General features: G+C 40.8%; 1 protein-coding gene across 4 annotated transcripts in view; it reads right to left on the bottom strand.

The window, feature by feature from the left end:
• ASCC3 (activating signal cointegrator 1 complex subunit 3) overlaps positions 1-25,118 on the bottom strand; it is a 579,719-nt gene that overhangs the window by 470,199 nt on the left and 84,402 nt on the right. For all 4 annotated transcript variants that reach the window (XM_050949220.1, XM_050949219.1, XM_050949221.1 and 1 more), the window contains one exon: positions 6,006-6,126. In XM_050949220.1, the coding sequence (XP_050805177.1) occupies positions 6,006-6,126 (121 nt within the window). The remainder of the gene's footprint in view (positions 1-6,005; positions 6,127-25,118) is intronic.

Below are 25,118 nucleotides of genomic sequence, written 5' to 3'. Positions count from 1 at the left end.
ACAGCTGGGTCTGCTTGAGGTAGAAAGCCAGAGCCCACCGCATATTGAGCTTGTGGAGACGGCACTCCGCACTAGACGGGCGAGGCTTGGGGCAGATGACCAGTAGAAAAACATCCTGACCCATGTGGTAGGTGGAGGCCACCTTCGGGAGGAATGCAGGGTGTGGGCGGAGCTAGACCTTGTCCTTATGAAAGGCCGTGTACAGCAGCACGGAGGTCAGGGCCCCTTCCTCCACTAGCGCCTTGAACTCCTTCCTATCGCGCTCCTGGAGGGAGTTCTGAAACTTAGGCACGTACCTGCCCAGGAGAGCCTCACGGCTCGCCACTTGTAACTCAAAGCTCGAAAATTAATAAATTTTCCTTCCGAAAGACTCCAGTCTCTGACAGTCTTTGTTCTTTGGGGTCAAGGATGGTTGACTCTGCCATTCCCTGTGGTTGACCGACTCGACCACCAGGGAGTTGGGCGCCAGGTGGTTATACAAGTACACATGCGCCTTAGTGGGTACAAAGTACTTGTGTTCTGCCTTTTTAGAGATGGGGGACCAACAAGGCCAGTGTTTGCCACAGGGCATTTGAAATCTTAGCCATCCCTTCATGGAGAGGCAAGGTTACCCTACCCGGTGCCGATGGGGACAGTACATTACACATCAAGTCCGACGGCTCCTCCATCTCCTCTGCCTGGAAGTGTAGGCTTGCTGCCACCCTCTTTAAGAGTCCTTTGTGGGCCCTGAAGTCCTCCTGCGGGATGCAGAGGGGCGAGGCTGTAATCGCCTCCTCCGGGCGGGGCAAAGAGGCCGGTGAAGTGCTCTGGATGTTGTCCGGCACTGGAGGGTCCACCACCTGGTTAAACTCTGGGCACAGTGCCGAGCACATACATCCCACCAACTCCCTTCTCGGGGTCTGGAGAGGGAGGCCGATGGCGCTTACAAAGCTCCAGCCACTGAGCGAGCTCCCACCGGAGGCCATGGTGCCCACTGGTACCATTGGGCTGGCCGTGACACTCGTTGCCACGGCACCTGCTGTGGCACCAGCAGGGCTGGCTGTCCAGATTGTCTGGCCTGGCCCATCAAAGGACTGCTACGAATGGAGACCAGGCTGACGTAAGATCTGCTGCTGTCTCTGGACCGAGAGGAGTGGCAGTGCCGGGATCTACGACGGCCACGGGACCACAATCTCAATGTGGAGGACCGGTACCAATGGTAATAGCTACTCCGTGAATGGCCTTGATGTCTTGGCGGAGACTTGGAGCAGGAGTCCGAGCGGAAACAGCGTCGATGACCATGCCATGAACGACTGCGGTACCCATTCGGAGATAAGAACCGACAGCGACGCCTGCCACTGTCCTGTAGATAATCGCTCCTTGAGGACGAGCAGTGTCACAAGTCCCGGACGGAAGGGATCCAGCCAGACAATCCAGTCGTCGTCAAGGGTGATCCACCTGGACTTTGCCCCGAGCGGTTGCTGGGCGATGATCGGCGTTTGAAACGTTCCCTCGATCGAGATCAGTCCCAGGCTGGAGGTAACTGTGGAGATCCCAGCGGCGGCTTGCTTCTGGAGCGTGGGGCCAACATCGGCAGTGCTCCGGGCACCAGCATGGACACAACATCCCAGGCCTGTCCCGAAGAGGCTAGATTACTCAGCTCAACTTGAGTCAGAGGCCTGGGGCGGGGGGGGGGGGGGAAATCAAGGACTGCCCAACGTGGGCCTAGCCTCTGTCCCAGACTTCCCTCAGTGATGCTGTGAAGAGGGAGTTTTCCTGGCCTTTTTGGTGTGCCTCATGGATAGGGAGCGGTGTCGGCTGGTCGATGGCACCAGAGGGTCGTCACATACCGAGGCTGTCGTGCCGGGTACCAGTTCAGAGCAGTGGATTGGGATCAGTGCCGACTCCATCAGGATGGCCTGGAGCCTAATGTCTCTTTTGGCTCGAGGCTTAAATGACTTTCAAATCTTGCTCCTTTCGCGGATATAGGTTTCTCCCAAGCAGCGCAAACAGTCTGTGTGTGGGTCACTACTTGGCACAGAAAGCCTACAAGAGCTGCACGACTTAAACCCTGGAGTGTGGGGTATGCCCCAGCCCGGGTTCACTGACTAACTAAACAGCTAACTAATTACAGGTACTAACGCTGAACGAACAAACAGTTCTGGGACAAGCTACAGTGAAGCTGGAGCAGAGCAGTTCCAACGCACCTTCACTGGCAGCAAGAAGGAACTGAGGGTGGGGGGAGCGCGCAGCTTCCCTTATACCACGCCTGGGATGACACCAGGTTTGACAGAGCTGTCCTCCATCATGGGAACTTGTGAACTGCTACCCACTTCCAACAGATATAGCTTAGAATCACCTATTCTGGAATACACATGAGCAATCACTCTAAGAGGAAAAGACAATTACCGTTTCCATAACTGGTGTTCTTTGAGATGTGTTGTTCATGTCTATTCCACATCCCACCCTCCTTGCCCTCTGTCGGAGTTGTCTGGCAAGAAGGAACTGAAGGTGGTGGGGAGCATGCTGCTCCTCTTATACCGCACCATGGAGGCACCACTCCAGGGGTCACATGGGCTCTCCCCCGCTACGGGTGCTGCTAGGGGAAAAACTTCCAGCACCAGTGCATGTGGCAAGCACGCACACCTATTGTGAAATACACATGAGCAATCATTCAAAGAACAACCTAACTTTAGACACCCAGGTCTGAAAATGTTGGCCACAATCTATAAAACCACCTCACTCTTATAAATTAGGTTAATATTATCATCCCCATTTAACAAATAGGGAAACTGATGCATAGAAAGGTGATGTGTTGTGTCCAAAGTCAAACAGCTGGTCAGTGGCAGAGCCAGGAATACAACCCAGGTCTCCTAGTTCAGTGTTTCTCAATCAATTGTTTTGATTTTAAACCCACTAGCCTCATTCTGGATTGGCTCATGAATATTCATGAGTTCATTTGGAGACAATATGGTGTTGTGCCTCAAAATAATTCAAGATGCCATGGCAGAGAAAAGGTTGGGAACCATTTTCCTAGGTCACAATCCAGTGCAATATCCACTATACTATTCTGACAGAAACATCAGACATGTGCAGTTAAAATATATTCTCATCTTGATTTAACACTGTTATTCTTCTGTAAAGAAATGTTTTAAATCAACAAATTCAATCAACAGTAATTATTTGGTATACCTGGACTGGAAATATATCTATACACGTTAGGCGTTTAGTGATCTAGAGACTGCTTTTTCTAATATAGTAGTATAAATTCTGATTGCTTTTTTAATACAGTAGTATAAATTTTTTGTCAATGTTCTACTAGAGTTTTCATTTAAAATGTAACTTTGGAAAGGAAAATGAGGTAAGTTAGGTCTGAAATTTATTACATACAATTACAATTCCTCATATCTCATATTTGCATCCAACAATTTTTCCAATTTACAATGGACTCCTCAAATGTTAAATTCCGCAATTATATAACTGTAGCCAACCTTTGAAAAACAGCATTTTGGTAAACTGGGTATGGGACTAGGAATTCATCTGAGACTGAAATTCAAAGGATGCATTTGAAAAGCCCAAAACAGTCCACTCTTCACTGTCACGTTCCATTGCCGTACATTGTATTCATACTACACATAGCTGTGTTTCCATAGCAGATAAAGGAATTCTAATGTATACTGCAGACAAAAAAAAATTAGTTTCCGAACACTATTGTGATGCCATATTTGTCCACAGTGGCTCTCTACACTGAACAATGTTTAAAATTCTGTTATTTAATAACACATTTAAAACTGTAGACTACCCTTATGGGCCCTTCTCACATGCTCCACCTATTGCCGTTCTTCTCTCTGGGAAGATCTAGAACGTCCAGTCTGCAGATGCCTTCTCCCAGCCCAGGTTGACAGACTCAGACTTCCAGGGCTTGCACTACAATGCTAAAAATAGCTGTGTAGACAGCATAATGAAATTGAGGCTCAGGCTGAACCTTGGATTCAGAACCCACTCACCTCCCCAAGCTTCAGAGCCTGAGCTCCAGCCCGAGCTGCAAAACCTACATAGCTATTTTTAGTGCAATAAGGTGAGTCCCGCAAGCCCAAGTCACTCAATCCAGACTGAGGGGCTTGCTGTCACAGGCTGTGCACACGTACCCTACGTGCTGCTCACCGTATTGCCAAAAAATTCCTTTGTATTTGCAATTAGTGTATTGTGAGACAATTAAATTAATTGGCACAACATTATTTTCTACACACAGGCTCCAATCTAACTAGCAATCTAAAGACTGAACGTTGAGGAAAAATACGGTATTCTCTGACCATTTGAAAGTCCACACGGGTTACCAACTCTACAAGGCTGGCCTACGTTGTGACATAAATCCACTCACCACCGCTCTGCAGTCTACTACTGTCAGCCATAAGTTTTACGGGCTAGCAAAACTTTCTATTTAGGGTTTGTAAAACTGAAGATCACAAGCAATTTACTGCTGGATAATTTAATTGTGATGATCACATTCATGGGTTTCCCATTCTAAAAAGAGGAGTGAAAACACCTTCTCCAACGATTAGACCACCTTGCCAAATCCTTCAGTTTAAATTTCTTGGCAGCTCCTGCCATACTGGGATCTCTGGATGGACACTTTGGGCACATGTTTATTAATATAATCTGCAGTACAGTCAAAAAAGTACTGCTTCTTACTGTTGTAACCGACTCGGTAACAAGTGAACAAATAGGTAGCGTGCAAGAAGCCCATGCATGAGCAGCTTCTCTCTCACCAATCTAACCATCAGCTGCTCCTGGTGGCCTGATAGAGCTGCTGCACGTAGATTTTGCAGGACAGTTAGTAGTTTGTACAGTTTACATAATGCCTACAGGGCCTTGGAAAAACAGTGTTTTCTTGGCAAACTGCTCTACTTCTTTTTCCAACTGAGGTATCTTTTCCTGCTCCCAAGTCTTTAACCAGCAGATCATTAGGTGGGTTCTCAACTGAGCAGCACAGTCATTAACTTCATATTGTTGTGGGACCTGAAGGCCTCGAGCAGGTTAGGCCCTCATTCTGCTACACACTGTGCGGACATATACAAAATGAATGTTTCCATTCTATGTAGTTTCCAATTTAAAAAATAAGATAGACATAACCTGAGAGTGAGAAACAAGTGGGAAGATGGGGGGAAATGGTAACAAAAACAATAAAATGTTTTAGGACAGCATAGCAGTGTGCACAGTTCTTAGCCAATTAGTAGCCGCAATCAAAACGTGTCACTTGCTTAGCCGATACCAGATGGCAATTATCTGTACTCATTGCAATAGAGGTGAAAGGTGAGGAAGGATTTGAAGGAGGATAAATAAGGTGGCAGTTTGGAACCTCCATACAGTTGGGGAATTTCTAGAGGAGCCAGCTGGCTCAGTCTCTTGCTTCTCTGTCATTTCTAGCATAGTTGTCCCATGATAGTTTGGATGGAGTCAGTGTCATAGCCTGGATTATTGTCTTTTCTGAGTGCTTCACACATTTTTTCCTTACTACTTTTTTTTTTTTTTAAAGTTTGTAACACTGATTTAAAATTAATTATTTATAATGCAAGGCAATGTACTTTATAAAAACAAATCCTTGTATGCCACCTTGACCTTTCTTCACCCCTCAGTCTTTTAAAAGATGGTTATAATGCAAAGGTGCTACTCTCCTGTGACTTGTATTTGAGCAATAGGAGCATGCGGTGAAAGCAAAACAGTAAGCTACATGAACAATAACCAAACATGGATTCAGCTGCATGAAAATCTGGTGAAGAAGGAGCAATACAAGGTCTATTGTAAAAAATGAGCATTGGAGAGTAAAGAAAAAAAAAAAAAGAAAGAAAATTATTTTTTTAAATTCAGACTTAGGGGCAATTAAATCATGCTCCCTTCTTCAATTATGCATATAATGACAACTTTTTAATAGAATAAAGAAATCTTGTTGGATCTATCTAATCAGACAGCTTTTCAAAAAACTCTGGCTTTTATCGGTTTTGAAAAAAAATTCAATAGTTTCTTACCTTGTAGAGACTGCAGCTTGTAATCATTTGGCCAGGACAGAGATCTCTCCACAATAATAGACCTATTCTGTAGGAGTTTCTCTATGAGTTCAAAGCCCTCAGGGCCTAACAGCTCGAATAACTAGGGAAAAATAGAAAACAAAAAGATCATGCCCCTAAAACATTTTCCTCCAAAATAGTACCAGAGTTTATAAACTAAGGGTCTATAATAATTTTGTCCTGGGTAACAATGTATTTGTTGGAGATTTAAACAAAAGTAATTCTGTCCAAAACAGGTCACACCTAGTATTCATCCAGTGCCTTTACTTCTATCAATTTTACAACAGAAAACCCTCACATTTTATGATGAGTGGCAATAAAAAAAACCAAGAGGGGAGAGAGGATTAGGAACTGTCCTGGACACAAAATTGCCCTACCTTTCCAGGGATAAATAGAGCCAATTTAAAATTCACAGGTGAAAGAGGACACCTGATTCAAGAAACACTAAGGGCTAGACCCTGCCACACTTGCACTAAGTATCTTACATCACAGTTTGTCCAATTTTCTTCAATGGGACAACGTGGAGCATTGTATTACTCTATGTGAGATAGGGTGGCAGACCTGGCCCTGATAGTGAATTAATGGTTAACCCAACAGAATTAAAAAAATTAAATTCTGACACTCTCATCTACAGTTCTTCTCTTAGTCTGTTCTTCTGATGCAATGATTTGGGGCAGCAACCTTCAATCCCTCAATTTGGTGGGGACCACACCCATGCACTATCTTAGGTGGGGTTAAAGATTGAAAGACTTTTTAATCCATTTTTTATACAGGGTAAATTCACCAATATATCTCATCACCTGAGACTACACATCTCAATTAGACACATGTGGATGGCCCATGCCTGTTGACTCAAGCTGGTGGGACTTGGGCTAAGGGGCTGTTTAATTGCAGACATTTGGGCTCGAGCTGCAGCCTGAGTTCTGGGACCCTTCCACCTCACAGGGTCCTAGAACCCTGGCTCCAGCCCAAGCCCAAGCCCAAATGTCTACATGCAAATATGAAGCCCCTTAGCCAAGCCCGGCAAGCTTGAGTCAGCTGGCATGGGCCTGCCATGGGTTTTTAATCTTAATATTGATATACTCCAAAAGAGTGGGTAAACTGAATACCAGGAAGGCTCAAAACACCCCTTGCGTCATGTACCCAGTCTCATGTCTGAGCATTGGCTTGGGGGACAGGAGCTGCAGGGATTACCTATGAAGATTTTCCTACTTGCAAGATACGAACATCACTCTCCACAAAGGACAGAGACATTTTCTTGTACATTTCTTCCATTACAATCATTAAGGTGGCTGCAGCCCTACAAGTCAGCAGAGTATGCCAATTATGCCTCAAAAACAGCATTAGAACTAAAGTTAAAGAAAATTTTATTTATGTAAAGTAAAATTGGCCAATTGTGAAAAAAAATTATCAGTCAAGTATGGAGCAAAGCTTAGAACGCTTTTTTTTTTTTTTTTTTTGCTGAAGTAGGGGTCAGCCACCATTGTACTGTATTGTTTCCCTATGTGACATGACCTAGTTTACTGCACACAGCTTCAGTTCAATTCCTAACTACAAAGGTTCACCCAATGTAGATTTGTGGGGCTATGCTGAAAGGGAAAAAAAAACACCACCACAGACTAATACTTTCTACTTTAAATAATAAATTATAAAAAAAAATATAAAATCTTAATCTTTTAAGCCATCAAACCATAACACATTTTCCTGCCTATATCTAATTTCAGCACACCTACTCGCAACATTTTTTAAATCTTTCATCAGCTTTTTAAAATTGCCAATACTTTTTCCACAACAGTTATGCTGTAAAATTAGATTCTGTCTGCTTAAATTTCCTAGTCCCTAAAATAAATCACAATGTTCATTTTAAGTAAGGGCTATCACCTTCCCAACCCCATAAATTCCCCCCAACTTTCCTACACATTTTCTTAACAATAGCTACATAATTAAATGTGGCCTATTCATATTTAATTTGTGTATTAAATATCTCAGGAAAGATAAGAATGAAATTCAAACACAAATTATGCTAAACATATTACTCAGTATACATTTTTCCGTATTTTGGGTCCCAAAAGTCATAGCTGGGTGTCCTCTGCTCAACTATGAACTACCTTGTTTGTTGATACCATGCTGGACCAACAAGCAAGGTGGGAGACAAGTGTCTAATTTCAAAGGACCTAAATGGGGAGGAAGAGGAAAATATATGTTTAGAATAATTCACAATACATACTGAATAACAGTTTTATTCTTTTATATCAGCTGCTAGTCAGTAACCATCTCAGTTTTGAAAAACAGCCCTCTGGCAGCTGGGTAAAAATAGTAAGAACCCGTCTCCTTCCCAAACTAGTAGGGAATGGAGGTGAAGTGCGTCTTCCACACATCCCTTGCTCCATATTTTATATATACATGGCTACCTTGATATAACACCACATGATATAACACAAATTTGGATATAACGCAGTAAAGCGGTGCTCATGGGAGCGGGACTGCGCACTCCAGTGGATCAAAGCAAGTTCAATATAACACGGTTTCACCTATAACGTGGTAAGATTTTTTGGCTCCAAAAGGCAGCGTTATATCGAGGTAGAGGGGTGTGTGTGTCTGTGCGTGCGTGCGCGCGCGGAAAGAGTCGAAGATACTGAGATGGTCCTAGTACCTCACTGTTTCTATTATTGCTTGGTGCCTTGGTTGTGTACTAACTTTTTGGACTTTGCTTTAATAGTAAAATAAATTATTTGTGAAGAGTTTCTTGGCTAACTTGTTTAAGCTTTTGGGGGAGATCGTTAGAGAACAAGGACAGTGAAGATTCTAAATAAGGAGCCACACTCAAAATGCAATGAAAATAATTACTGATGAAGCCTTTTTAAGTGATTCACAAACGTAATGTTGAATTTGGAGTACAAAAATCTCTTGGAAAACAATGTCTGAAGAAGACACAAAAGAGTGACATTTTGAGGTCATGGTGCTCTCCATCTCCCCCACTCGCAAAATAAAACTTAGCTATGAAACACACACACACACACACACACACACACGATACTGAAACATACAGATGAATTTTAGAAGTGGCAAGATTTAGAGCTCTTTTAACTATAATTTAATCATTTATAATTCTGGATGGTGAATGAGTTTAGATGACGTATTATTTAGGCAAAGGCCTCAGCCTAACTTTGCTTGGCATGAGTGATGTTTTGCCAGTTCCTTCCTCTTACACAGATTTGCTTAAACAATTCTATTGCTGACAGAACAAAGGTGATACGTTGTGTTAGAAAACTTTGAGTAAAAGGAAGAGATAAATGGTATAATAAAATACAATCAGTAATGCTAAAATGCCTTTAAATAGGAAAAATTAAGGGCAAGGTGACATGAAAACATAATGACACAAAAATGACACATGGACAGCAAATACTGTGTAAATTGAAGCTTAAGTATGTTCATTGCACACGTTATGCAACAAATGCTGAATGCTGATTGGAGACAAGTTAATAACTATGTAATGTGGAAGGGCATAGGAATCCACATAAGGGGAGGTGGCAAACTGGAGAACTACTGGACCAAAAACTGAAAAAAGGAAGGATCAGAGGCAGAGATGACCATCATAAAGAACAGAACTTTCTTATACCTTGGAATGCAGTAACTTGGGCCTCTACCTATTCTGTCTCATCTGTTTATCATCTGTCACAAATGTATGTTCTGACACTAAGTAACAATTTAGTCTTAAATTTTTATAAATAAAGGTGCAAATTAAGCCTAAATTGAGTGGACTTATGACTCCTTTTCCTCCTTATGCTTCCAAAAAGATCGTAATGGCAGGTTCCTCCTGCCTGGAAACAGGGAGTGTCCCAGTCTCCACTGAAAGAAAGGGGTAGTCTGGTCAAGAAAGGGAGTGATTTTTAATAATTCTTAATAAATCTTCTATTGTGCATGTTGATCTCAGTGGTATCTTTAATGCAATATGGAAAAACCTGGACACATTTCTTGGGCCTGATCGAAAGCCCACTCAAGTTAGACTCTTTCCATTTACTTCAATGACATTTGGTTCAGACCCAGAAAGCACCACAGCAGACAGCAAAAAATATGAGGCATTGCATATAAGACATAGTGACCAAAACAGAGACATTGAGGAGAAACATAGGGGTTTTGCTGCATTACAAAAGTCAATACCAATTGGAACTTACAGAAAAGAGAATACATAATTTATGACTTACTACCAGGGCTGTCAAGCGATTAAAAATAATTAATTGTGATTAATCGCACTGTTAAACAAGAACAGAATACCATTTATTTAAATATTTTTGGATGTTTTCTACATTTTCAAATATACTAATTTCAATTACAACACAGAATACAAGGCATACAATGCTCACTTTATATTTATTTTTTATTACAAATATTTGCACTGTAAAAAAAACCCAAAAGAAATCATGTATTTCAATTCACTTAATACAAGTACTGTAGTTCAATCTCTTTACAATGAAAGTTGAGCTTACAGATGTAGAATTACATACAAAAAATAACTGCATTCAAAAACAAAACAATGTAAAACTTGTAGGTTTAAAGTCCACTCAGTCCTACTTCAGCCAATCGCTCAGAAAAACAAGTTTGGTTACAATTTGCAGCAGATAGTGCTGCCTGTGTCCTGTTTACAATGTCACCTGATGTAGTAAGAGGAGGCCCTGAGATATAAACCTTGGTATCAGAGGCCTTGTATGAGGCCTAAGGCCTGAACTAAAGTAATGGTTAAGACTTTGCTAACATAAAACAAAGTTAAACTGTGAGCCAGAGGCAGGCCCTGCTCACAGAAGCTGGCAAGGAAAGGGCTGATGCTGCAGAAAAAAAGAAAACCACATACCTAAAAGGTACTGGACACCAGATATCAGAACATTCGCATACTTGCACATTCCACACAGATAACAAGGAACAGGCTGACCCTTTCCAATAACAGGGCCAAAAGGGTAATATGATGGATAGAGTTGTACATATGCCAGCAGACAGCTTGCTTACTTACCTGATTAGCGGTCGGGGTCACCAGTGTTGTTAGATGCTACATATGTGGTGCTCTGCTCTCTTCAATGTTGATATTACTCGGCTGCGTGTGTGTTCCCTCTGTGTGCTGTCCCAGCTCTGCGCAGATAGCTGACACAGCAGATCCCGAGAAAACCCCCAATGACCACAGAGTCTAGTAAGGTACGAAGGTACGTCAGCCAGGTTTATTGTCAAACGAAGCACAATAATAGTTCCCCCTAGATTTTTACTCTACAGGGCATACTACTAATATGTGCCCCCTGGCAATGGACTCAGCTCAGTCAGTGACGGGACTTTTCACTGCCCCCTCAGCTGGACAAAGCCACCACCCCAGGGATGCATTCTTATTCTTATACACAGGTACAAACAAGTTACACATCACTCCTGACATATTGAGGTGCAACCCTTCTACTTAGCAAGGTACAACTCCTCTATGTAGTAAGGTGCTGCCTTTCACCTTGTACATGTTGGTTCAAACAAAACAACTCTATCCATCATATTACCCTTTTGGCCCTGTTATTGGAATGGGTCAACCTGTTCCTTATTATCTATGTGGAATGTGCAAGTATGCGAATGTTCTGATATCTGGTTGTTGTAGCCAGTATCACAAGATACTTACATGCCAGATGCACTAAAGATTCATATGTCTCTTCATGCTTCAACCACCATTCCAGAAGATATGCATCCATGCTGATGATGGGTTCTGCTTGGTAATGATCCAAAGCAGAGCTGACAGATGCATGTTCATTTTCATCATCAGGAGTCAGATGCCACCAGCATAAGGTTGATTTTCTTTTCTGGCGGTTCAGGTTCTGTAGTTCCCGCATTGGACTGTTGGTCTTTTAAGACATCTGAAAGCATGCTCCACACCTCATCCCTCTCAGATTTTGGAGGGCACTTCAGATTCTTAAACCTTGGGTCGAGTGTTGTATCTATACTTAGAAATATCACATTGGTACATTCTTAACATTTTTTCAAACCTACTATGAAAAACTGTTCTTAAAACAAACATGCTGGGTCATCATCCGAGACTGCTATAACATGAAATATATGGCAGATTGTGGGTAAAACAGAACAGGAGACATAAAATTCTCCCCCAAGGAGTTCAATAACAAATTTAATTAATGCATTTTTTTTAATGATCATCATCAGCATGGAAGCATGGAATGGTGGCCGAAGCATGAAGGAACAGACGATGGGGACAGGTGAGCAAACCCCACAGGTAAGTGGGGAACAAGACCTGGGAGATGGGTCGGAAACAGGAGGGAGCACGGGCTATAATGGCAGAGAGAAAGGAGGGTCAGGGCAAAGCTGGGAGGCAAGATCAAACCAGTATCTTAGATGCCTATATACAAATGCAAGAAGTATGAGTAATAAGCAGGAAGAACTGGAAGTGCTAATAAATAAATACAACTATGACATTGTTGGCATTACTGAAACTTGGTGGGATAATACACATGACTGGAATGTTGGTGTGGATGGGTATAGTTTGCTCAGGAAGGATAGACAGGGGAAAAAGGGAGGAGGTGTTGCCTTATATATTAAAAATGTACACACTTGGACTGAGGTGGAGATGGACATAGGAGATGGAAGTGTTGACAGTCTCTGGGTTAGGCTAAAAGGGGTAAAAAAACACGGGTGATGTCATGCTGGAAGTCTACTGCAGGCCACCTAATCAGGTGGAAGAGGTGGATGAGGCTTTTTTCAAACAATTAACAAAATCATCCAAAGCCCAAGATTTGGTGGTGATGGGGGACTTCAACTATCCAGATATATGTTGGGAAAATAACACCACAAGGCACAGACTATCCAATAAGTTCCTGGACTGCATTGCAGACAACTTTTTATTTCAGAAAGTTGAAAAAGCTACTAGGGGGGAAGCTGTTCTAGACTTGATTTTAACAAATAGGGAGGAACTCGTTGAGAATTTGAAAGCAGAAGGAAGCTTGGATGAAAGTGATCATGAAATCATAGAGTTTGCAATTCTAAGGAAGGATAGAAGGGAGTACAGCAAAATAGAGACAACGGATTTCAGGAAGGCGGATTTTGGTAAGCTCAGAGAGCTGATAGGTAAGGTCCCATGGGAATCAAGACTGAGGGGAAAAACAACTGAGGAGAGTTGGCAGTTTTTTAAAGGGACGCTATTAAGGGCCCAAAAGCAAACTATTCCGATGGTTAGGAAAGATAGAACATGTGGCAAAAGACCACCTTGGCTTAACCACGAGATCTTCCGTGACCTACAAAATAAAAAGGCATCATATAAAAAATGGAAACTAGGTCAGAGTACAAAGGACAAATATAGGCAAATAACACAGGAATGCAGAGGCAAGATTAGAAAGGCAAAGGCACAAAATGAGCTCAAACTAGCTATGGGAATAAAGGGAAACAAGAAGACTTTTTATCAATACATTAGAAGCAAGAGGAAGACCAAGGACAGGGTAGGCCCCCTGCTCGGTGAGGAGGGGGAAACAGTAACGGGAGACTTGGAAATGACAGAGATGCTTAATGACTTCTTTGTTTCGGTCTACACTGAGAAGTCTGAAGGAATGTCTAATATAGTGAATGCTTACGGGAAGAGGGTAGGTTTAGAAGATAAAATAAAAAAAGAGCAAGTAAAAAATCACTTAGAAAAGTTAGATGCCTGCAAGTCACTAGGGCCTGATAAAATGCATCCTAGAATATTCAAGGAGTTAATAGAGGAGGTATCTGAGCCTCTAGCTATTATCTTTGGGAAATCATGGGAGACGGGGGAGATTCCAGAAGACTGGAAAAGGGCAAATATAGTGCCCATCTATAAAAAGGGAAATAAAAACAACCCAGGAAACTACAGACCAGTTAGTTTAACTTCTGTGCCAGGGAAGATAATGGAGCAAGTAATTAACGAAATCATCTGCAAACACCTGGAAGGTGGTAGGGTGATAGGAAATAGCCAGCATGGATTTGTAAAGAACAAATCGTGTCAAACTAATCTGATAGCATTCTTTGATAGGATAACGAGCCTTGTGGATAAGGGAGAAGCGGTGGATGTGATATACCTAGACTTTAGTAAGGCACTTGATACGGTCTCGCATGATATTCTTATCGATAAACTAGTCAAATACAATTTAGATGGGGCTACTATAAAGTGGGTGCATAACTGGCTGGATAACCGTACTCAGAGTAGTTATTAATGGCTCCCAACCCTGCTGGAAAGGTATAACAAATGGGGCTCCGCAGGGGTCTGTTTTGGGACCGGCTCTGTTCAATATCTTCATCAACGATTTAGATGTTGGCATAGAAAGTACGCTTATTAAGTTTGCAGATGATACCAAACTGGGAGGGATTGCAACTGCTTTGGAGGACAGGGTCAAAATTCAAAATGATCTGTACAAATTGGAGAAATGGTCTGAGGTAAACAGGATGAAGTTCAATAAAGATAAATGCAAAGTGCTCCACTTAGGAAGGAACAATCAGTTTCACACATACAGAATGGGAAGAGACTGTCTAGGAAGGAGTATGGCAGAAAGAGATCTAGGGGTCATAGTGGACCACAAGCTTAATATGAGTCAACAGTGTGACACTGTTGCAAAAAAAAGCAAATGTGATTCTGGGATGCATTAACAGGTGTGTTGTAAACAAGACACGAGAAGTCATTCTTCCGCTTTACTCTGCGCTGGTTAGGCCTCAACTGGAGTATTGTGTCCAGTTCTGGGCACCGCATTTCAAGAAAGATGTGGAGAAATTGGAGAGGGTCCAGAGAAGAGCAACAAGAATGATTAAAGGTCTTGAGAACATGACCTATGAAGGAAGGCTGAAACAATTAGATTTGTTTAGTTTGGAAAAGAGAAGACAGAGGGGACATGATAGCAGTTTTCAGGTATCTAAAAGGGTGTCATCAGGAGGAGGGAGAAAACTTGTTCACCTTAGCCTCCAATGATAGAACAAGAAGCAATGGGCTTAAACTGCAGCAAGGGAGATTTAGGTTGGACATTAGGGAAAAGTTCCTAATTGTCAGGGTAGTTAAACACTGGAATAGATTGCTCAGGGAAGTTGTGGAATCTCCATCTCTGGAGATATTTAAGAGTAGGTTAGATAAATGTCTATTAGGGATGGTCTAGACAGTATTTGGTCCTGCCATGAGGGCAGGGGACTGGACTCGATGTCCTCTCGAGGTCCCTTCCAGTCCTAGAGTCTGAGTATCTGGCACGTAAATACTTTGGAATGCCAGCTACAAAAGTGCCATGAGAATGCCTGTTCTCATTTTCAGGTGACATTATAAATCAACAGCAGCAGTATCTCCCGTAAATGTGAACAAACTTGTTTGTCTTAGCAATTGGCTGAACAAGAAGTAGGACTGAGTGAAATTGTAGGCTCTAAAGTTTTACATTGTTTTGTTTTTGAGTGCAGTTATGAAACAATAAAAATCTGCATTTGTACGTTACATTTTCATGATAAAAAGATACAGTACTTGTATAAGGTGAATTGAAAAATACTCTCTTTTGTTTATTGTTTTTACAGTGCAAATATTTTACAGTAATAAAGTGAGCACTGTACATTTTGTATTCAGTGTTGTAACAGAAATCAATATATTTTAAAATGTAGAAAAGCATCCAAAAATATTTAATAAATTTCAATTGGTATTCTATTGTTTAACAGTGCAATGAATCACTATTAATTTTTTTAATCAGTGTTGATTTTTTGAGTTAATTGCGTGAGTTAACTGCGATTAATCAACAGCTCTACTTACTACTATGTCTGGAAAGTGACCATAACCTGGAACTAGTTTAAATTTGGGTTTGATGAAGTGTAGAAGAACAGTACCTGGTTAAAAAACAAATATCAGAATAAATAAATTATCAAAAAAAATGTTCATATCTCTACCAGAGCTTGATTATGAAAATTTTAACACCTGACTGCAGTATCTCTTACATAGCCTATTAAGAACAACTTTCTATTTTGAATGTTGCCTCGTCAACACATGGGCTTCTGCCCCTAAGCTGGTCTGTATTTTCATATCTATAGATTATTATGTAATTTATAAAAGCACATAATGCCTCCCCCAGAAAATACAAGTTATTTAAAGTGAAGGGAAGGGTATGCTCCTGCAACAAGTAAATTTTATTCCCATTACACATAGCACAGTATGTCAAATACAGAATTTAAATAAAAAACAACAAGTAACAACTTAAGGAACACTTTCCAATTTGATGGATGACAAAACTCACTAGAAGTACAGTGATAACATTTCTTTAATGATTTAGACAAAGCTGCATTCTGTAGACTTCCTTGCCTACATCAGCTTAGGGAAAGTTTCTTAAGTTTAACTGAAACCACCAGAAATTAATCAGTTACAGAAAACCTGGATAGACTGTTCTGACCTACAGCACAAGACTTTTATGAGAGACTATCCAATATAAGTAGAAAGAAATAATGTATTTTATTTCCTAATATCTTTTGCTCTAGATCAATACATTTTTACAGTGTCCTTTTGACAGTCACTGAATGGAATAATATGTCTCACAACAACTTTGAAAGATTTGTTTCAAAGCTGTCTCCAGCTTCTCCAATAAATCCACATGAAAATATCTTGCTCTATTTGACAATAAGATGCTAACAGATCCATGAAAGTCTACAAAAAGTCCTAATACTGATCATTCTTGTTGAAGATAAGCAAAGGGAGACATTCTTCTAACATTAACTACTAACCAATAAAATAAATTAGAAATCTGAATTACTCCTGGTGGAATTCTGTGTCACTGCACATACACAGAATTCATGTCCTCCGCAGATTTCTTTGCTTCCCCACAGAAAAATTATTTCTGACGGGAAAGCAAAGGGAAGCTGCAAGAATGATCATGCGACCCTCACCGGAAGCACAGGCAGGGTGGCTCAGGTGCCTGAAGCAGCTGGTAGAGAGGTAAGTCACCATCAGGAGAGGGGTCTGGGCAGTCATGCAAGTGAGAGAGACAAAAGACAGACAGTCTTTCTTGCTCGCTATTCCAGCATGCTCAGCATGGAGGGGCGGGGCTTCAGGGTGTTTCTGAGGAGGTAGGCATGGGGCAGGCTCTGTCCCCTCAGGCAGAGCAGAATGTAGCAGCCTGCCTTCTTAGTGAATTGTTCCCACTGTTTTTGTGAATTTCCTCTGGAGTATAAAACAGGTGTAAAAGTTTTAAGGCTCCTTCCCATTGCCAGAGGGGTGTAAATAACAGCCTGGTCTTATAAATACTTATGGCACTTTCATGACTAGAACTGGTCTAAATTTTTTGACTGAAAAAATTTCTTATCAAAATGTGCTCCACAAACTGTTTGCTGCTGAACTTTCTGGAGATGGTCAGTAGCCAGTATAAATTGTGAGTTTGATTCCCCAGCCCTCACTTGCTCTTCAGGTGCCCATGATGTAACGCTGAACATATGGCTGCATATATTTGTTGACAAATAACTAGAAATGAAAGGGTCAAACTTAGCTACATTACTATTAGGCAAGGGGGGGGTTGGGGATTTCCTCCAATACTCCCCACTCCCATTCTCCATCCATTGTATTGTAGTTTAAATAAATTACCCAAATACCCAGTGATTATATTGCGTTATTTTAACAAATAAAATATGCAGAATTATAAAATATTGTGCCGTTTTAATTTTTTGGTACAGAATTTTGAATTTTTTGACTCAGAATTCCCCCAGGAGTACTGAATATGTGTGTACTAGAAATAACATAGGCACAAGATTAACTCAGCATCATGTTGAGCCTATAGACCATCGGAATTAGAAATCTCTCAAACACAGTTGAAAAAGCAGAGTGCCAAAGTGCCAATGACTTTTTAAAAAAGAAAACCCTAAAGACTGAAACTGGAGGAAAAGTTGTTCTGTTATCAATAATGTGACTCATTGTTCTACTATGAAGTATCCCCAGCACTATCCTAGGGATCAGTTGATTATAAACATTGAAAAACCTCTAAAGCTAGCTAGTCATCGCACTTGCCATTTTTCCCAGCATTGAGAGCAGGTGCAGTTCCTACATAAGCTGCCAGCTATTTTGGCACTACTGAGTGATTATTTGGAAAGGTACTGCACAGTTGCCTGAATCAGTACTATGCAATGCAAATTCCAGATCCCCCAAAGAAAAAACTGGAGACACCAAAAACTTTGTTACCAGGAGATAAATACCAATTTCATTTTGTGGCAGGGATAAATGTTTAGTTAAATATAAGAGCAAGCAAGCGACTGTTCTTGCAAAACAACCATTAAAGGTAAAGTAAGTTTTTGATTGTGGTCAGAATCAATCATCCATAATAACTGTTAGTATCCTGGGATAAGTAAATTTAAAAACAGCTACAGTAGGCATAGCAACAATTCTTCCAGAAAGACACAAATGCAGCCGCTCATGTTGACAAGGAAAAGCCTTACAAAACTAACAGCATTGGCAATGGAGAGAGACTATTAACAGACAGATTTAACTGACTATAGCTGAACACTTGTTTTAATTTTTCCAGAGTGAAATGAGAGTGCCTAGAAAAACTATTTAAATACGTCAAGCATCTGATTCACATGGCTTATTGGAATTAAGTGAGGAAAGATAAATGCATTTTGTTGCAATATTTTGATATTTTGTTCTGTTCTGATTAGGAACAAAAATTTTTAAATTCTCTCTGAAAGGGAATGGAATCTCATCAACGAGACAGTCTGCTTGGTGGGCTGTCCCAGAGCTACAGCCTCTGGAAGCCCTGGGTTCTCCAACTCCAAGATAGTCCACATGGCAGGCTGCTCCAGAGATGCAGACTCTGGAAGCCCTGGAGTCCCTTGGCCTCAGGGTAGTCCACAGACCTAGCAAAGATAAGCTGGCAGGAAATCAGGTAGAATTCCACTGGAAACCTGCCTGGATTCCATTGGAGCGTTGGTAAAATCAAACTGTCTCTGCAAAACATATACCAAATCATCATGTTACAATTAAAACTATATTTTGTTAGTGTTTTTTGAATCAGCTCTCTTGTGGATATAAAACTAGCAACCAAACCAGAAAATCAAATTCTGGTATAGTTAAATTGTCTCTGCATAATCAAATTTACTTTAATCAGATCCTCTCCTTCCCTCCCCTTCCTCCCAGTCTTACACAACCTTGTTTTAAAGCTAACTAGTTTCACCTTCCTCTGCAGCACAATGCACTTGCAGGTTTAAAGTAGTGTAAATGGTGAATTCTCTGTAAATTAGTCTTTAACCATGATTTGAGGACTTCAGTAATTTGGACAGAGGTTAGGGGTCGATACAGGAATGGGTGAGGTTCTGTAGCCTGCATTGTACAGCAGGCCAGACAAGCTCATTGGTTCTCAAACTTTTGTGCTGGTGACCCCTTTTGCAGAGGAGCAAGCCTCTGAGTGCAACTCCCCTTATAATTTAAAAACCCTTTTATATATTTAACACTATCATAAATGCTGGATGCAAAGCGGGGTTTGGGTGGAGGCTAACAGCTTGCGACCTTCCATGTAATAACCTCGTGACCCCGAGGGGTCCTGACCCCCAGTTTGAGAACCCCTGGACTAGATGATCATGATGGTCTCTTCTGACCTTGAAGTCTATGAGTCTAGCAAAAGCAATAAAGTTTATATAGTAAAAAAAAAAAAAAATTAGTGGTGTCTATAAACCAGGAGAGGTTACTTAACAGCTTAAAAATTATTTTTAAATTGCTTTATTTGCCATAGCAAATATAAACACATGGTTAAGACACAACACACTTCATAAAAAACACCTATTGTTAGAATACTATTCCGTAAATTACATTTTAAAAAAGACATCAGTAACAGCAAACTGAGCCATAGCTCCTCTGTAGAATTTTATTTGTCAATTCAGTGATTAGGCCAGGGATCAGCAGCCTTTGGCACACGGCCCGCCACGGTAAGCACCCTGGCAGGCCGGGCCAGTTTGTTTACCTGCCATGTCCACAAGTTCAGCCGATCGCAGTGTTACCCAGTGTTCTTTTAACCCAAAGCTTTTGGTAACTTTTACTTTGTGCAAGGTGGTGTTCCGAAATAAATTACGGAAGACACAGCCATCCGACCGATAGATGGCTGGCACAAACAGGACAACACAAGAGTGCTTTCACTTAAAGCTAAACTTTACTTAGTCTTAAGCACTTACACATGTCCGCAACAAGTTAGTAAAACACCTCAAACCCTTGATAATTACCAAAGCTGAGTGTGGCTCTCAAGTGACACAGCGTCAGGCTTTCGGTGGCCAAATCTTCCGGTCCCCACTGACAGACGGAAGATGTATCCAGAGGAAGAGTCCAAAAAGAATCCAAAAAAAGAGTCCCCAATCTCAAGCTTTTTCCCCTTATTTATACATTAGTAATAGAATGACATGTTTCTTAAAGAAAACTTCTAAAGTACGCAGTTTTAATGGCCAAGCAAGAGGTTTCTTCTGATTATTCATTAACCAGGTATGGGTTTTTTCAGAGTTCACAGCCTTGAGACCCCAATAGACATTTCTGGGGCACATTTTGCTTTTTTAAAATGCATGTATCAGCAACTTTAACAAAATTTTTATTAGGAAGGATGCGGGATTAAGCTGCCCTTTCTGAGGCACCCAAAACTCCCCCCTCCTGCTTGGTCAAGATGAGACTGCTGAATGGCAAATTTACAGCTTGGTGACTAGGCTGCCTTTAACAATAAGCCATAGTGGTTTCAGGCACTTTACTGGTTTGCCAAAGTCTCCCCATACAGTGGCTCCCCCTGGCCGCAGTTCGCTGCTCCAGGCCAATGGGGGCTGCGGGAAGTGGCGCGGGATGTGCTGGCTGCCAATTCCTGCAGCCCCCATTGGGCAAACCGCAGCCAGTGGGAGCCGCGATCGGCCGAACCTGCGGACGTGGCAGGGAAACAAACCAGCCCGGCCAGCCAGACTGCTTACCCTGGCGGGCCACGGGCCAAAAGGTTACCGATCCCTGGATTAGGCCTTTGCTGAACTAGCCTCACAATATGGCATATATATTCCTTTGGCATTAATTTCGGACTGTGAATCTGGCACAAAGATCCATTGCATGGAATAATTGTAGGACTGAAGCCTTTATTTTTAACACTGATAGTTCTTTAGTTACATTATGTAAGGGACCATAACCCCTATCCTTTATATGTAGCTTTACTGTCGGCCAGGTCGGGCCTTGTCTAGCCACTGCCTCTAAAAGTTTGCTGTTACTGGTGTGAATCCTGCCTCAGGGTTCTGACTGAACAGTGCACGAACAGTACTCTGGTGCAGGTCCCTAACAGTAATACAGGCATCTATAATCCTAATATAATTGTATACTTGTAGCTTTCTGTTCTTATAGAGCCTTGTTTAGCCACTGCCTTTAAGAATTTGCTGTCACCGTCACGGACACTGCAGCGGGACCCTGATTGAAATAGTAAGCAAATCAGTCCCGGCTGCAGAGCCCTGACATGGATATAAGCCTCTATAATTTTAACATATAATATTGTAAATGCTTTTAGCTTCATTGGTTTATAGGCCCATATATCCAGACCTCAGGCTTTAGCCGAAAATAATAAAAGCTAAATAAATGTAAAATAAAACCATGGTTTTAGTTCTCAAATAAATTTGTTTATCAGTAATGTCTCGCACTGGGTGGGAAGGAAACTAGATATGAAGAAATAGGGTATAGAACACTGACAAAAGAGGAACTGGGCAGGGAGGGACAAGGGGTCACTTAACTGCCATCTGGCTTTAAGCAAAATATAGCATAAATTACTGCTTGCTTACAGTAATTGCAAGGTGGGGTTATCAAATAACCAGCTCAATCACTGCCAAAATGCGTGATCTATGCAATATTCCAATAGCTTGTGCAATATGTATTCGCAATCAAGGGGTCATAAGACAGTCAATGTAATTGCAAAAGAAACCATAACTGGAAATACCCCAAACTGAATTTACAGTAAATAACCTGCTGATTTGCAATATTAATTACCAAAAATAGGCAAATAACTTGTGTAATCAATATGACGTTTTGCGGTTTTAGCCTTTATAAGCTTGGTAAAATTTGTGAAGGGCAGAGCAGCTTATCCCTTGCATGGGATTTTCGCTGTCTCTCCCTGTATGCATACTTGTACTCTTGTTTTAACAATAAAAGGTGCCTCAACCTGTCTGACCAAAATCGAATGGGTGGTGGTCTTTTCCACAACAATTACAAGCATCCAAAACATTTGGAATGTGACAAGTTGTAAGTTGCAATTATAGCAAGTTCAATTCCTGATTCTGCAAAGAAAACTCTAAAAAGACCACATTTGCATGGCCCTAATTCTACTTCTGGAACTTCATGAGTTGTGTATTTAAAAGTTCAATCCTAATGTTACTTTAACAAAGTCTGGAGGCTCTCTCCCGCTCCCCCTCCATTTAATTGCTTTTGTTTTTTTCCAGGCATTTCAATCGGACCAAAAATGTTCCATTTCCTCGCTACAAAAAACAAGGAGTTATGGATTGGACATACACAAATATTTGTTCTACTTAAATTTAGCATGGGGAACAGTATTCATAGAGGCTTGGTCATATTCCACATCTGAAGTTTTAACTTCTTTTTCAGTTATTTAGGCACAAAGGTAATTTTCTTTAAAAAAAGATTTTTCTCCACTCAACTCAAAAACAACTTCTATTTTTCTGAGACATTTATACATATAAAAATCAGCCCTGGCATAAGAAGAGCTATATTGTTAGGCTTCAGTAAAAAAAGTGTAATTTCTGAGAAAGCTACAAACTATTTTTAAAGGTTTTGAATGGAAAACTATCCACTACTGAAAACTGAGATATGACTTGATTACAGTGTACAAATGCCTTCAGAGGGAGAAAATACCAGGTAGTAAAGGGCTTTTTTATCTAATAGAGAAAGGCCTAACAAGAATCAATGTCTGGAAACTGAAACTAGAGAAATTCAAATCAGAAGTTAGGCACATATTAACCGTGAGGGTGATAGCCCATTGGAACAAACTACTAAGAGAAGTGGTGGTTTCTCCATCTCCTGATGTCTTCAGATCAAGACTGGACGCCTTTCTGGAAGATACGCTTTAGCCAAAACACGAATTACACTTTGGCCAAACAAGTCATTAGGACCAATACAAGGATAACTGGGTGAAATACAATGGACTCCAATATACTGTCTGACTATGATCTAATTGTTTCTTTTTGCCTTAAACGCTACAGAATTATTCACTATGTAGTATTTGCTATTTTGAACATTAAAAGTACCAATAAAATGTTATTCTAAAACTAAGAAAAAAGAAGGAGTCCCTGTATTTTACAATAATTTGTTACTAGGCGACAAAGAATAAGTGTTCCTGCATTACAATAAACTACGTGGCACCTTGAAAAGAGCCCAATTTCTATATCGCTGAACACCTCCAGGAAATGAAAATTACATTGCCTCAAATTTGTTCTATTCAGTTCTGGTCACTCTTTTTGCCATTATCATAGCTTCTTGATATTAGGTTACACTTCGATATTTATCTGCAGAGAAACAGACTACAGATTTTCATTTTAGATTTCTTTTATTTGAGGGTTTTGTTTTGTTTACCTGGAAACTCTACACTCACGGAGTTCCCTAATGAGCAAACCTAAAATGGATAGAGAAAATATTTCCTTGCTCTTTCTCAAAAAGCATTGTAACAAACTTTTCATAGATTAGGTCACCATTCAAGGGTCCAAGATTAGGGTCCAAGGCAGTAAGGTGAAATCTTGGCACCTATTGAAGTCAATGGCAAAACTTCCATTATATACTTCTCTTTCAGGATAAATCACTTTAAATTTTGTAGACCTATTCTACAGCCTCACCTGCAGCATGTCAATTTTTAGACTGATTTGATGCAACTTTGTGGATTTTAGCAGAAGGGGATAAATCAGGGTTAAAATGGGACTTTAGTTATGGATAGACTGCATTTTTAGATCATGGAATAAGATGGAGTAAAGATTTTTTTAGTCCAGTTATTTGTTTTTACAGCATATTGGTGATCATGTACTTGAATCTTGCTGCTAGAAGGTATCACAAGATTAAAGTATGTATCTGTGTAATTTGTCTTGTCCCCAGTCAGGTTTGGAAACAATTATTCATGGTCAAAAAAGGAGTCCAGGGGAAAAGGAGCCTAGTGAAATGTCAGTTACAATATAGCATGTCAACTCATTCTGGGAAAAACTGACAGAGTAAATATAAACTAGTATAAAATTTTGTTAAGTATATTCTGAAGGGGTCAAACCGTTACAAAAGTTGTAACTGAAAATAAGCTCTCTTTTCTGTTATACAATATTAAAATGATGCTGTTATTTGGGAAGAAGAGAAAGCTACCGGAAATAAAAGGAATCTGCTCTCACCACCGGCCCAAGAGCTGTTTAGGTGAACACATTCTCTCTATTCTCACTGTGGCTCCCACACTCCTTGAGTTCTGCCCTCAAAACTTGGCACTCAAAACACCACTTTATTTGGTTCGTTAGGAGGAGAGATGGGAGGACCCTCCTGATACCTGCAAAGCAAACTATCTGCTTAATAGAAAGACTCTGCCTGTCAGTTGCCTAGCATGAGCCCCTCCTCGTACATCTTCAAAATATCACATTCAGCCCACGCCTTCAAATAAGACAACAGAAGCAGGAAAAGAGAAAAAATAAATAAAATTAAACAAGTTAAAGGTTGTTTTCTTTTTTTAAATCAGGTTTACTATTTACAGATGTCTGACCATATAAATACACATTCTAGAGCCAAAATTAGTGAGATCCATACTTCAAAACGGTAGTTAAGCCTGTCAGTATTGCTTACTTAGATCTTCAAAAAGCTTTTTATAAAACGTCTCTAATAAGAGTATAGAAGAAAATAGCCATGACAAGGTGCAAAGGTCTGGCATGAATTAAAAACAGGTTGAGCAACAGGAAATCGTCTCAAAATGAAAGGAAAAGAATAAGGAATGTGATACTGAACACAATATTTAAAATTGTAACTAGTCATTAGACTGCTTCACAAATGTACCAGTTGTGTAGAGAAATGTTCCAAGTACTGTCATATATGGTATAGCAAATAGGTAACTAATATTCCACTGAGAATCAGTGCTTGAAAACATTTGT

Source organism: Gopherus flavomarginatus, chromosome 4, assembly GCF_025201925.1.
Source record: "Gopherus flavomarginatus isolate rGopFla2 chromosome 4, rGopFla2.mat.asm, whole genome shotgun sequence".
Taxonomy (NCBI): Eukaryota; Metazoa; Chordata; order Testudines; family Testudinidae; genus Gopherus; species Gopherus flavomarginatus.
The sequence above is the reverse complement of the archived record's forward strand: the minus strand, read 5'-3'. Positions and strand labels throughout refer to the sequence as shown.